The 13,964-nt window shown below is 37.5% G+C and overlaps 1 protein-coding gene across 1 annotated transcript; it reads left to right on the top strand.

The window, feature by feature from the left end:
• The first annotated feature begins 9,803 nt into the window (after positions 1 to 9,803).
• eloca (elongin C paralog a) lies at positions 9,804 to 13,906 on the top strand. The gene is made up of 4 exons (XM_035414871.1): positions 9,804 to 9,900; positions 10,927 to 10,953; positions 11,200 to 11,343; positions 11,979 to 13,906. Exons 2-4 carry the CDS (start codon positions 10,950 to 10,952, stop codon positions 12,167 to 12,169), a joined length of 339 nt encoding a protein of 112 aa, XP_035270762.1. The 5' UTR covers positions 9,804 to 9,900; positions 10,927 to 10,949; the 3' UTR covers positions 12,170 to 13,906.
• Positions 13,907 to 13,964: the final 58 nt, after the last annotated feature.

The following is a 13,964-nucleotide window of genomic DNA, read 5'->3' as shown; positions in this document are numbered from 1 at the left end:
ATGATGAGAATAGCTTCATGGCCAATATAACATTTACTGTAACCTAAAACAGTGCTATAAAATTCTTCATACTGTATAAAACTGCATTTTATTGATTCTGTGTCCTGATCATACCCTGCAGATAACTGGTGGAGCATGATTTGACTGTCCTTTCACTATAATACTTAGCTAATTTTCAGCAACGCAATCAAAAAGTCCCATGGCTTCATTGTGGAGTTACCATGTCTCTGCATACATATCTCTTATGAATGTAAAGACAAATTAAGTTTCAGGAACATGTGCCTTTAGGAGGTCCCCTCATCCTTGTTGGAGCATTGCTTCCCGTACATTGCTTGGTGCTTTCAAGTACACATTTATTGGAATTTGCATTGAAAGTGAGGAAACAAGGACAAATTCCAATGTTGCTCTTTTCAACTGCAACAACTACATGTGCATTGCAAGAGTCTGCAAATAAGTATTGTGTGCATTGAATGTGGGTAGATGAGATGTCTCGGTGTCTCAGTGTTCATCTTGAACTGTGCTCTGCATTCAGAGAAAATTCTGTGATTACTGATTCATTTACAGTATACAATCCAAAGCAGCAGCCACCATACTCTCTCTGTCTCTCGGAAATCCCCTAGGGCACAATTAGTAAATCGGTGTCAGGTCACTGTTGTTTGCTTTTCATGTGGTTCCTCTTTCACAGTTGATGGAAAATGGGCAGCAATTCAACCATTATGTTTTGGAACCTGTGCAGCCACGTACATGTTTGTGTGTAGACACAGACAGTTTTACTCCTCATGTTTCGGAAATGTGCCTAAATGTCATATTCTTGGATGCACTTCAACGGCCCTGTCACAATTAATGCTCTCGCTTTTTCATGATCTATATAAGACATGATATAGTCATGATAATACAATTCTACACGTTCCCCAGTGATATGATACAGCACACATCATACAGCACACAGCAACATCTCCAGCTTTGAGACAAATATTTAATTTGTCGGGAAGGTCTACTTCAATGGCCCTTGCTGTCACAGTTACAGAGGCTCAGCAGAGTGTGAAAAGTAAGCAAGGCAACTACATGAGTGACCTTTTTTGCCCTGCTGGTGAGCCTCCCCTGGCTGGCCGGCACCTTCCCCGGGTGCGGTGAGCCCTCGTTCTGTTACCACTGAGGCACTGTCATTTTGTAGCCGGCTGGAAGGCATGTCTTTGAAGCTGAGCTCTTAATGAGATGACATTCACTACATTTACTGAACCAGCCTCTCCCGTATTGGCGTGGCGGACTTAACATTCTAAATGACACATGTAACACATTTACTGCCCGCGATTAACTGAATGCAGTTAAGGCCACTTTAATACCCGTTTTGTGTAACTATAGCATTGGCCACTGACAAATGTTTTTAGTTTATAAATATAGCTCCCTGGGAAAACATTGAAGGCATCTATAAAGCTTAAAATCAGCCTTTTACCCTTACCCCTTATTCCTTTCCTATGGCTGTTCGCATGTCTACAGGAAAGCTCTAATGAATGTTCTCTGTAATCAGCCCCTTATTACATGCAGTGATATTAGAGATAAGAGAAACCAATTTTATGAGTAATATTTTTTTTTCCAGCACAGAGAATGAAAAGATAACTTTTATTACAGAAAAGTAAAAACACAAATGTTACAGTACAACTTTATATTTATGTATTTTTAGATGCAACCTAGAAAATAATATCTTATGCACTCAAACTACAGTATGATGATCTGGGAAATGAAGCAATCACAGGGTCAGGTCACGTGTTATTTGGCACAAGCTAGCAGGGGTTAAACTGACAAAAGTGTAACCATATCTCTGGAGTCTGACTTCAGGCTTTGGGAAGAGTTTGTGTTAAATTCAATGTGACAAGCCGCTTTCCTTTGTACATTGCAAATACCCACAGACCAGTACGTTATCTTACAAACGCAGATGACAATCATGTCCCTTTTTCATCTGTAAAGCTGTGATCCTTACCCATAGTCTAAAGGCCTGTTTTTGATATATTTTCACTTGCATTTCACTCAGGTTCATGGGTTAACAATGAGCCCAGTTCTCCTCTGGGCGTCCCAGGAGCATTTTTCCAATAGTTCAGAGGAAATATTGTCTGAAGATTTTTGCATGAGAAGGAGAGACTTAATTATTTAAATTCACTCAAAGGAGTCAAATATATTCTGTAATTTATATTTGTATCATATGTAACAACCCATACAGAATTGGAATATGGTGCAATATACTGTAGGAATTTAGTTTATATATTGATTGTTTATATTTTGACAACATATTTCATTTGATTAAATGTTCAGACACACACACACACACACACACACATACATATATATATATATATATATATATATATATATATACTAAAATTGGGAGTAGATAAGTGCTGTCCCCCCTCCCCCCACTAGACATCAAGTGATATCATGGATTGGATTTTAAGGCAGGGGTGTTTCTCAGGGCCTGCATGGGCATCTCAGGGGACAGGGAAGAAATCCTTTAATGCATTTGAGGTAACCATAGAGTGCAGCTCTATGGTTACCTCAAACTGGACTCAAGCGCCCGTGCGGCTGCAAGTGAGAGTCGCCCACTGGTCGGTCATGTGTGCACTTCCTGTCTGGCCAGGAACCCATGATGGTTAACGAGGTAAAATAGCTTTCTGGCCCCCAATGGGACCGATTTGCACTGACATTGGAGGACAGCTTAATTCAACCGGCCTGAGCTCGGCGTGTGAACAGGGAGACCTGCCGGTTGGATTTATGTGGTTACCCTCTCACCAAAATAGCGAGCACCAGCTGCTGCTCCTGCTGCCGCTGCTGCAGGGGTGTCAGATTTGAGAGCATTCAAAGGGGCGGCAGCTCCGGGTTTCATTTCATCATCGTCATAAACGGCGGAGGGAGCGACTGGAAGGTCACTGCCCGAATGTTTCTATTTGTTTGCTCTTTTTGGCTTTTCTTGTTCCCATGTCCCATGTCCCTTCAAGCACTCTCTGGATTGAAGAGCTTTCCCACTAACGCTCTCCCAGTGCCGGCTGTTAACTCACCAGCATGTTTTCTGTACAAACAGGGCTGGCCCGCAATTTGAAGTGAGAACTGTTTCATGGGTGCGAAAGGGACCAGCTTTAAAAAGGTCACTGCTCCAGTGAATGTTTCGCAAGGTGTTATAATTGTCCTTCTTTACCGGTCAATAGGAGAAACTACTTAGCCGAGTAGGAGATTGCACACACAATTTTGATGAAAGTAGCGTTAAGAAGCTGTTTGCATCATGAATTGCATGCATAGTCAAACTATATCCTTCTTTTAATGAACAACTGTTATTTTTTTCCTCTCTCTGGTCCTATTTTTTCATTGAGCTCCTGACTAAATCACAAGCCAGGATAAGAACAAGGGCTGGGCTGGGAGTGTTTCTCCAACATTTTTTTTTTTTTTTGGTGTGTGTGTGTGTGTGTGTGGGTGACTGAGGGACGTGATAAACACAACGACCACAGGAAACAATAACCACGCCTCATTAGCTCCCAGCCAGGTGCACAGTTCCCCACCCTCTCTGGCATCACCGATAACATCGCTGCACATACATCTCTGACTGACTCCACGTTCAAATAGGGAACATGCCCAATTCTCAAGAGCTGAAAAGAAATCTGAATACTCTGAGCTATTCAAAAAGTCTGCCGTTTGCCACTTTGAATTTGCTCTTATGTGATACCGGATACATGGGCCTTGGAAGCCAACTGAACTGTTTACATATATAATTATATACTGTATCATTTGCAGTACATTAAGCAGTAAATAAAAACCAAATCAATTTTACTGAGGTGCAGGTTTTGGGAATGGCCAGCCCCTGCATAGCACACCATGGTAGTCATTCATTTATTATCAGATCTCATTTGACCTTAGTAGGCATAATACAATATATGAATTCATAAATGGCTGTTACACACGTGAATATAATATATCTGCATGGTTTTTAAACTGTTTCATCACTGTAGTTTGTCAGACATTATTGCATTGCAATGAACACATAAAAATTATTTCTGTTTTTAAATGAATATAACAACCTATGATGACACTTGCTCACTGAGCAGAAAGTAAAACGGTCCATGTTGTTAGTTTCTTTCAGTGTACAAATATCATGTTGACTTTCTGAATAATGATACATTATAATTATCTTGCTCAACACTAGCCATGTTATTGTCAATGTGATTTCATGTGAGCATTCCGTTAACATAATATAAGAAAACAAGTCCAAAGATAATATTTCCTTTGTCAGTGGTTGTCTTCCACTGCTGTTTGAAGTAGGCTGCTGTTTTCCACAAGCTTGCTAGGCAGAGACATGCACAGAATTTAAGCAGTGGGCTCCCACATTCTTCAGCTTTCTGATTCAACGAGCGTAAAATGAGACACACAGAACCCCCGTTTTATTTTGAGGTGCTACAAGTTTACTGCAGTATGCTGCCTGTTTTAGACTGAGATTTAACTTTAACTAATTCAAGTTTATTTCTGGTGAGAGAAAATGTCACAGGATGTGGCATGATGTTTTTTTTCAGTACTAATGCTGTTTTCCTTTTTTGTCAAGCTCAGTAAAAGTTGGTGTCTTATTAAGTAGCATGGGTTCAGCCTGTTATTTTTGTCTGATTAACATTCTTTCTGAATTATAATCAGACTAAATAGTCATTCACTGTCAATCTGTGGCTGTGCTGTATAAATATATATATTTTTTTTTACTATGGGGAGTTCTGGAAAATGACATATGGAGGATATACCATAAAGCCTGAGCAAGGAATATGATTATGTCCCTGTCAAAATATGTTCTAGATGTTTAAAATATTCCAGAATTATGTCTGGCAAGGATAATTATCACATTATATGACATACATGTCAACAGCAAGGGTGGAAAAAAAACACAATGTGATCTAAAATGAACTTTGAAAGCTTTATTGGGGCTATTGGTTAGAACCAAAACTGGAAGTGCCATTTTTATTAGTTGTGGGTTTTTTTTTTTTGTTCGTTTCTTTTGGCTGACAGCAGTTCCTGAATTGTCCGTAGGAGGTTGTATTTGTTTGCTTTTGATTTCAATGCACTTATGAAAGAAGATGTGGGATAACACATATTAAAAATAAACCATGAATCTGCTGTTTGAGAGATATGCTAGTCAGAATAGCCAAGGTCAAGCAGTATTAGTTACAGGCCCACGAGCTGAGTGCAGGCGACCAACCACGTCTCAGACTACATATAAGGCCTCATATTTCACCAATCATCACTTCTTTCTTATAAAAGGAGTCAGCTGGTTGCCGTTGCAAATTCCCTATCTAAATGGGATACCACTCTCATACACCTCTTTGTTTTTTCTCTCCTAGGTTCAACTCTGCGAAATCAGTACTGATGATTCAGCTCTGAGCAACGCATTCATATTAGTGTATGAAAGTGAAGAACAGGATCAAGGCATTCATGCATGTTGTGCATTACACAGTTTTAGGCAAATTACAATTTAAAAGTTTTATTAAAAAACATTCCATAAAATATTTATATCACCATTTTTTTTTATTGTTTAAAAGAAAACAGCTTTATTCAAAATTCCAGTTAAGCACTGGCACACAAACACTCACAGGAAGTCATGAATGCAAAATTCACGTTGCAGAAGTAGTGCCCAGTAATTTGTCCGAGATAGTGTTGTCCGCCTTCAAAGCAAAAAATGGCAGCTGACACCACCATTGTACCAGATCAGCAGATTCTCTGTCCCACCTCTTCACCTGAAGCACATACTGGGTCCCTCAGAGGTTCCTTAATTAACCCTGCTCACTCTCGCTCTGGGCCATTAGAGCTAGATTGATAGACCTGTGAGGTCAGTGCTCTGGGGGTCGGTCCATCCTGCCGCACCTGCTGTCCCCTGTCAATGCTAGTGCTGGCAGTACCGTTCTGCAACACTGCACCGGCTAGCCTGCCCTGAACCCCCATTTCTGCCAACACGCCCAAGTACCCCTCCACTGCGACCAGTGTGATATTAGTGTTTAGAGATCACTGCTGTGTGCTCACCCTGACAGAGTCAGGTGTCATCTTTTAAACTTTCAAAAGCTGTTCTATTCTTTTTCATGAAATACAAATCAATGAGATGAAATATACAGATACTTTATTAGCGTGAATAAAATGAACGAATAACATTATGTCTTGAGACAAAACTCCTAATAAATAAAAATAAATGCATAAAGGAAGGATTCATAAGAATCAAATGTGTGGCTAGGTAAACAATGCATCATACTTCAGAGCAGATGGGAATGTGCTGTTTCTGGATATACCAGTCCTAATTACACCTTGGATACAAAAAATAAGAAAGGGGAAAACAGGGATGCCAACCAGGATATTCCTAACAATGCTTCCCAGGATCAGAATATTTTACAGGTAGAGGCGAAAGTGCATTATTCTGTACTTAGGATGCACACTAGCTTGGTTATGGTCAATATGTATCTATGAAGCTGTATTTTCTGTGTGTGACTGGTAAGATTGAACAAATTTTATTAATATGTGGAATGTGATGCATGGTTATTTTGAAACATGACTCATCCATTGTAGTTTTCAGAGTAGAAATTACAACGACTGAGTCATGTGCCACTAAAATACTCACGCGTCACTTTGAACATATTCATCAATTTGGATTTATTTATACAACAGGCCATGGTTCTGCACCATACACTAATGGAAATCATTGGATCAAAAAAGATATGCACTAATTCTAGAATCCAACTTTAAAAACACTTTGTAAAATTGTCTGTGGCAGGCATTCTGAGTCACCTCAAACTCATTGCACTGGAAAATACAACTACTTCCATCTGCAACTGATCCAAAGTTGATTCTTATTTGAATTGAATATTTTCAGCATCACGCTTCTATTTTAATTCACTTGTTTCCCTTGAGCGTAGCAGATTTGCCATATCTGCAATATTGCTAGTGCAATATTAGAATTTGTTAAATGCCAGATATTGAGTTATTCGTTTTCAGTAACTATCTGACAAAATCTTAATTCATTCTTTAAATCAGTGGTTCTCAAACTCGGTCCTGTGTATGCTGGTTTTCATTCCAACCTCAACAGCAATCCCAAAATTTTAACAAGCTGTTAATTTTTCTTAATTAGGTGCTTTTCATGTTTTAGAGCTGGGGTCCCAGAAAGGGCCAGTGTGGGTGCACACACCTGATTCTAATAATCAATCACTAGAGTCATTGCTAAGCACCTTGATTAGTAGAATCAGGATCAGGTGTGCACGCACACTGGCCCTTTCTGGATAAGACTACATAAATACACAAAATATTTTAAAATCAAGGGCAAATACTTTCTCAAAAATGTACAAGACGACAATTGTTCTTATTTCTAAGAAAACAACAACATTGGTTCTTAAATTAAGTTATTTTACATAAATATTCTCATTTATATCAAAGTAATCCAAAGAATAACAACCACTTGATGCAATACTGGCAAACATCTTATGAAAAAAAATATTTCCAGGATTTTATTGCTGAAACAATGTGCTTCAGTGCATTATTGATACATTGGTGCTTTATTGAAAATAAAAACAAAATGCGTTTCCAGCACCCCAAAAATAATTGACAAAAATTTGAGAAAATACAGTTTGTAAACATATATAAAGCTCGCATTGTATTAATTCTGTGTCAATTTAAATTTAGCAAAATTCAAAATAAATACATTTTAATTACTGAACAGTTGAATAATCTTGTTTTCTCTTAGAAAGGGGTCATACAAATGTTATGTCTTCTCCATGAAGGTTCAATGAAATGACTGGACACATATTACCCCCTAGTGGTAGTCAAAAGTCATGACCGAACCAATTAATAATAACTCAAGCCAGAAATCTTGATCTCACACTAAAAGGGGAAAAAAGGCCAATCACTGATCTAAAGCTTAACATTTTCTTCTGTAAAAAGTGTAACATTTTCACAAATACAAAGACTTATTTATTAATTTGTATATTTAGGCAAAGTATTTTGCGCTAATAGGGGAAAGTTCTTCTTAGATAACATATTTTAAATTTGAAATAAAATTACCAAAGGGGTGAAAAAAATATACATATATATTATGTGCTGAAATGTATACTTTATAATACATTATTTTTATTTTAACCATTTAAACAATTTCATGTCCAACAATAAACCTTCAAGTTAAGACTGAAAATAAACTGTAACACGAGCCAATATAAAATTGATACAAAAGGGGAAAAAAAAATACGGGTCAATTTTGTTTGGCACACTAATAGTTTAGCATTAGATGCTGTCAATTCTACACAGTGGTACCACAGTGGTGCAGTATGCTTTATTACCACAGAGTAGCGCTGTCCTCACACATGCAAACACCAACAGTTCAGTGTGAGAAAATCATCTACAGGGAGGAATCTTCCTGCAAATGTACCTGCTAACGAGGGAAACAAGACTGCAAGTGAATGGTGAACTAAATGTAAGTTTTAAAAAGCCAAGTTGTAGGCAAGATTCAATCTCAGGGCCGTCAATTCAGGACTCCCACAGCATTCACTCGTGCGTTCATACTCAAGGACAATTTAGACTCTCCATTTAACCTAACCTGCATGTCTGTAGCCTTGTTGTCGCCTCTGTTTCCCTTGGCAGGTTGCTGCCAAGGTCTTCCCCGACTGTGAGAGCGTCCTCTACTGTCCCAGAAAAGGCTATAAATCCATCTGGCTCCAGTGTTAGTGGAGGATAACCAATTCCATCCAGCAGGTCCTGTGGGAGGCGAGGAACATCAAGGTCTAGTAAAAGACATCAGTCGACCTGATCACTCTCTGGAGGAGGATTCAAAGCCTCCTGCAAGACAATGTTTTGGTGGACATGCAAAAAAGGAAATCCCTGGCAAGAAAGAGTTGGGGGGGGGGGGACAAAGTATTGTTTCTAGTGTTTAGATTTACTGTTATAAAATCTGTGTCTTCTAAAGAAATGGTTTTTATGGAACAAATTGTATCCAATAAAGACAATTTTACTGCATGTCTTTGTAGTGTGAGAGTTAACCAGAGTACACGGAGGAAAGCCAAGCAGACACAAACCACCCCTAAAAACAAACGAGCCAATATAAAATATTGCTGAATAACTTTATACAATTCACATTCTACTGCAGGCTTCTGTAAATACTTCTAGCTGCATACTATGTACATACATTACATTGTATGCATAGGCTGCATGCAGTTTTCACATATTCATTTATATTGATTATACGCAAAGATGGAAGCAGTGGTATGAGGACTCACTTTTGTTTAACGCAGTTTTATGATTACGAAAAACCTCATTCTTGCTTGGAGAATTTTGTATTTGTAGCATCAGTTTACTCCAGGTCCGTTCAGCTGGTTTTACCAATTCCAGATGATTTTCGGGGGAATAATCTGCATTTGAATTAATTGAAGAGTCCTTCTAGCTAGTCCTCTGGCAATTGCGTTCTTTTATGGGAGATAATTCAATTCTACCCAGTCCTGTCACACAGCTCAAATGGTAATATTTTTCAGTCAATGCAAATGAAACCATTTATCTCTTACAGATAAACCGTAGAAAGTCACTGTATCTAATTTGATTATTTCAGATTATTTTACAGTTGTACACTGCTGCATATTGAACAACAATAACTAATCAAAAGTTTCCCTTTTAATTTTCATAAATCATGCAACATACATCATGTACACAGTTCGTAATTTGTTACATATATTAACCAATTTTTTTTTAACCGCAAATGCAAACCGTGCTTAGAGTTCTACAAAAAATGAGGCTACTGTTTTAACGCTGGAACGAATTCTGCGGACCAATATTATCCACGGACTCAAATAGTCACGTACTGCTTTACAGCGCTTATTCCTGTTCTCTGCCTGAAGTAGGGAGAAGTGGTTGCTTCCGAAAATTGTGGTAAGTAGCACAGAGCCCATTTAGAAATAAATTCACAACGCTTCAATTATCCATATTTTACTTAAATTAGCTATCTGGCTTTCTGTTTTATAATCATATACGAATTATATTTCTTACCAGCCTATATAGTTGGTACAATATTAGCCAGTTAGCATTAGCCACAGTGGAAAGGGCCTTGTTTGTGAAATGTTACTATGATAGCTAGATAGCTAGCCTAACGTCAACTTCTTCCACTTTTCCTTGATAACTGACGCAGAGTAGATGCCAAACATGTCTAGCTCTCTTGTGTATGGCTCCCAGTAAATATAATTAATGGCAGCAATGGTGCTAGCTACATAGTGTTTTTGTTTACGCGCACTTGTCACAACTTATACACAGTGCTTGGCAGGTATGTGCCCCCTGTATGCAATTTAGTACCCATTCAGTGGTTGTGATCGAGTAACAATGCGTATCAATGAAGATCGAGTTGTGTAGCTATTTGAGCATGGCCAGTTGTTACCTCGGCTAACATTAGCTAGTTGGGCTATATTGCCGTCGAAGTGGTGGCACTGGCCGATATTGGATGATTACCCGAAAGAAATGAGCAGGTGGTCTTAGTATTTTTTCAGCTGCCCCGTCCCACCTCAGAACTGACCTGTGTGTAAGCGCACTGAAAGGGGTTTTTTTTATTTATGGCTAGCTGTATTATTGTTGAATGGGTCGCTGCTTGTCTCGTACATTGGTGGAGCCCTATCAGGCTAGATTTTAACATATCACTATTTATGAATGAGGATGATCAATTAATTTTGTGATTCCATCCCTACATTTATCGCATAAAGGAGATGCGGAGAGTAATGTTGATGTGCAAGTCTTAAGTCAACAAGGAGCAGGCACTATCGTTTAAACTATGAACTGTGCTTTCACGTTTTATCTGGTATGACAGTGTCCATATATGTTATCATTTGTTGTGCCTAATATTGTATTTTTGTCATTCAATTAGTGTGTAATGAGTCATTTTGTGTGTGTGTTTTTTTTTTGGTCTGGAAGAAAGAGGATCATTTCAACAAACAATGGGTAAGCTTCAGTTTTGATATGAATCTAAAATTTTAGATGTTAGTCTTTATAGTGTTACATGATTAAACTTACAGAATATTTTCATCTAATTGAAAATTAGGATGGCTTTGAATTATTATTTCATCTCTTTACTACAGCCAAGCATTGTTACTCCATTTGTTCTGCTATATTGGTGTATTGAGGAACATGTTAATGTTGAAATTTTGTAGGTTAAATTAAATCGTGTTACAAATGTTCACATTGCAGATACTGAAGAGAAGACCTATGGAGGTTGTGAAGGGCCAGATGCTATGTATGTGAAGCTGATCTCCTCAGATGGCCATGAATTTATTGTGAAGAGAGAACATGCATTGACCTCCGGCACAATCAAAGCCATGTTGAGTGGCCCTGGTGAGTACTTACAGCTGAAGCTCAAATAGGGCGTTTTAAAAACACAGATATGTACAGAAGGTGGTTTGAGGCTTTGTTTATTCAAGTATACTGAGCATGTTTGAGCAAATCATCTCACAGTAGATAATATTTGGGAAATAAGAAGTCATTTTACAATATAACTGCACTGAAAATGTTATAGAGGAATCATCCGAAATGTCAAAACCATCCAGTCCCGCAGCTTTATGTCTGCCTGTTTTGGGATTCTGATATGAAAACTGTGTAGGGAACAGACATAGACAGATGTAATGGAGGTGTGTATGAGATTTAACTGCAGTACTTTTTGTAGGAAGAAGGTGGCACAGCAGTTACATAAGAACACAGTACAGTTCTGAATGGTATTACGGGAGTGAAGCAGACATTGAATGAGTGTTTTTTCCCCCCAATAAAATACTCTACTAACAGATGCTGTAGATGATTTATATGCTATTTAATTGTGATTTTTTTTTATGAATTTGAAATTTCCTGTGGTGACATACAGTAATATTAATTTTCATTATTAAGTAACATTATTAGTTATTAATTTGAACAAATTACAAGTTTTTTTTTTACAAGCTCATGCAAAAAGCCTGTGTGGTCTCTTAACTCTTTTTCAGGTCAATTTGCTGAGAATGAAACCAATGAAGTAAACTTCAGGGAGATCCCTTCTCATGTCCTTTCCAAAGTGTGCATGTACTTCACCTACAAAGTTCGCTACACCAACAGCTCAACAGAAATCCCAGAATTCCCCATTGCACCAGAGATAGCGCTGGAACTTCTGATGGCTGCGAACTTCTTAGATTGTTAAATGAACATCAAAAAGCTAACTATTTAAAGTTGTTTTTGTAACTTTTTGTGTTTCTTGTTTTGTTTAACTTGTTTGCCATATACTTGAGGTACAGGTATAAAAATCTGCAGTTTAACATTGGTTTTTGCACAAGACAACCTATTCAGTTACTAGATTTAATCTTGTAGTAAGCAAGAATTCAATTTTAATATAATAAACTGATATGTCTGTCAAAGAGGTATTGATTGTTATAAACTGGTAAATATTTTGTTATAAAGTCTAAAACATTCTTACATTTCATATCAGACCGGTAACAGATTTCAGATTCAGGTAACTTTATTGTCCATCACATGACATAAAAATACATGGGTGGTTTCTTGACCAATGTAATGGTTAAACACATTTTAGGCCGAGGTACTGCTTATGTTCTACCACAGTGGTTCTCAAACTCGGTCCTGGGTGACCCCTATGTATGCTGGTTTTCATTCCAACCTCAACAGCAATCCCAGAATTTTAACAAGCTGTTCATTTTTCTTAATTAGGTGCTTTTCATGTTTTAGAGCGGATGGGTAGGACCTACTGTGTTATAATTGAGACATTGATTGACAAGAAACCCTCAAAAAAGTAACCAAATGACTGGACAATTTATATACGCAAGTTATGGGCATGGTAAATTCTTATGGATTTGGTTTGCATACAGCAATATTGCAATTATTTAAGAAGTTAAATGATTTTGATGTTTTCATCAAATTGAATTGGATGAAATAGTGATTGGATATGTACATTTAGTATGATGACAGATAAAGAGTAATGGTTTGTAAATGGCACGTTTCTAATTTGTAACGCCTTGACAACATGCTTCAGGTCTTTGACAGAAAGTTTTGTTTCATGCTGAATTGACAGGCTCAAACAAAATTAGCAGACCATGTGTCTAGTTTCCTATTCTAGTTTTGGATTGAGTTAACACCAAGTGCTTTGTTGGGCCTTACATCTCAACTAATAATTTAACAAATCTTTGATACAAATTGCAGTTAATGTCTTACATCTGACATTATATCATATGATTAGCAATGAAGAGAATGTATATCATATTTTTAGGAGATGAATAATTCTAACATTGAAACTGAGCAGTAAATTGGAAGCATTTGCATTTGCTTTTATGGGATTAACCTTTGAAATGGAATAAATTGAATTTTACACCATTTTTATATAAGGGAGTAATAAAAGAGTAATATGTTTGATGCCATAAAGCACTTATACAATTGTAATGCTAATATCTTAAGCCTCTTACATGGTTGCTGATATACTTGTAAAGTACCCACTCTGTTTTAAAACTTAATCCCACATATTTATACCTGTAAACTTTATCTAGGTTAGAAGCATGTACTTTCACACTATAATTGCCATGATCTACACTTAGTACCACATCAACTGTATTTCACATGATATCAACAACTGAACAAAATGTCAATTCAAAGGTGATATGAAACTGTATGTGCATGACTAGCCTTGATGAAACAGCATAACTCATGCAAGCAAAACGGTTAAACAGGTTTTAGCTCAAAAGGAAAGAGTGGGCAAGCAGCCAACATTTCTTAGAAAACCCAGTCCATTACCTTTTTAGGCCATTGCTAGATGGATTTTTCCATCCAGTTATGCCGGTCAGCTCAGCATGAATATGTGCCCCTGCAATTGATAAAAACACTGAGAAATATGACGTTTCTACGATTCCATTCCTAAATAAATTCAGTGAAGGAATCAGTATGGAAGTCTTTTTCAGCTGTATGAATAAATGTTCATTGTGCTATTTATTGGA

Source organism: Anguilla anguilla, chromosome 4 (assembly GCF_013347855.1).
Source record: "Anguilla anguilla isolate fAngAng1 chromosome 4, fAngAng1.pri, whole genome shotgun sequence".
NCBI classification, from domain to species: domain Eukaryota; kingdom Metazoa; phylum Chordata; class Actinopteri; order Anguilliformes; family Anguillidae; genus Anguilla; species Anguilla anguilla.
This window is presented reverse-complemented; position numbering and strand designations above follow the sequence as displayed.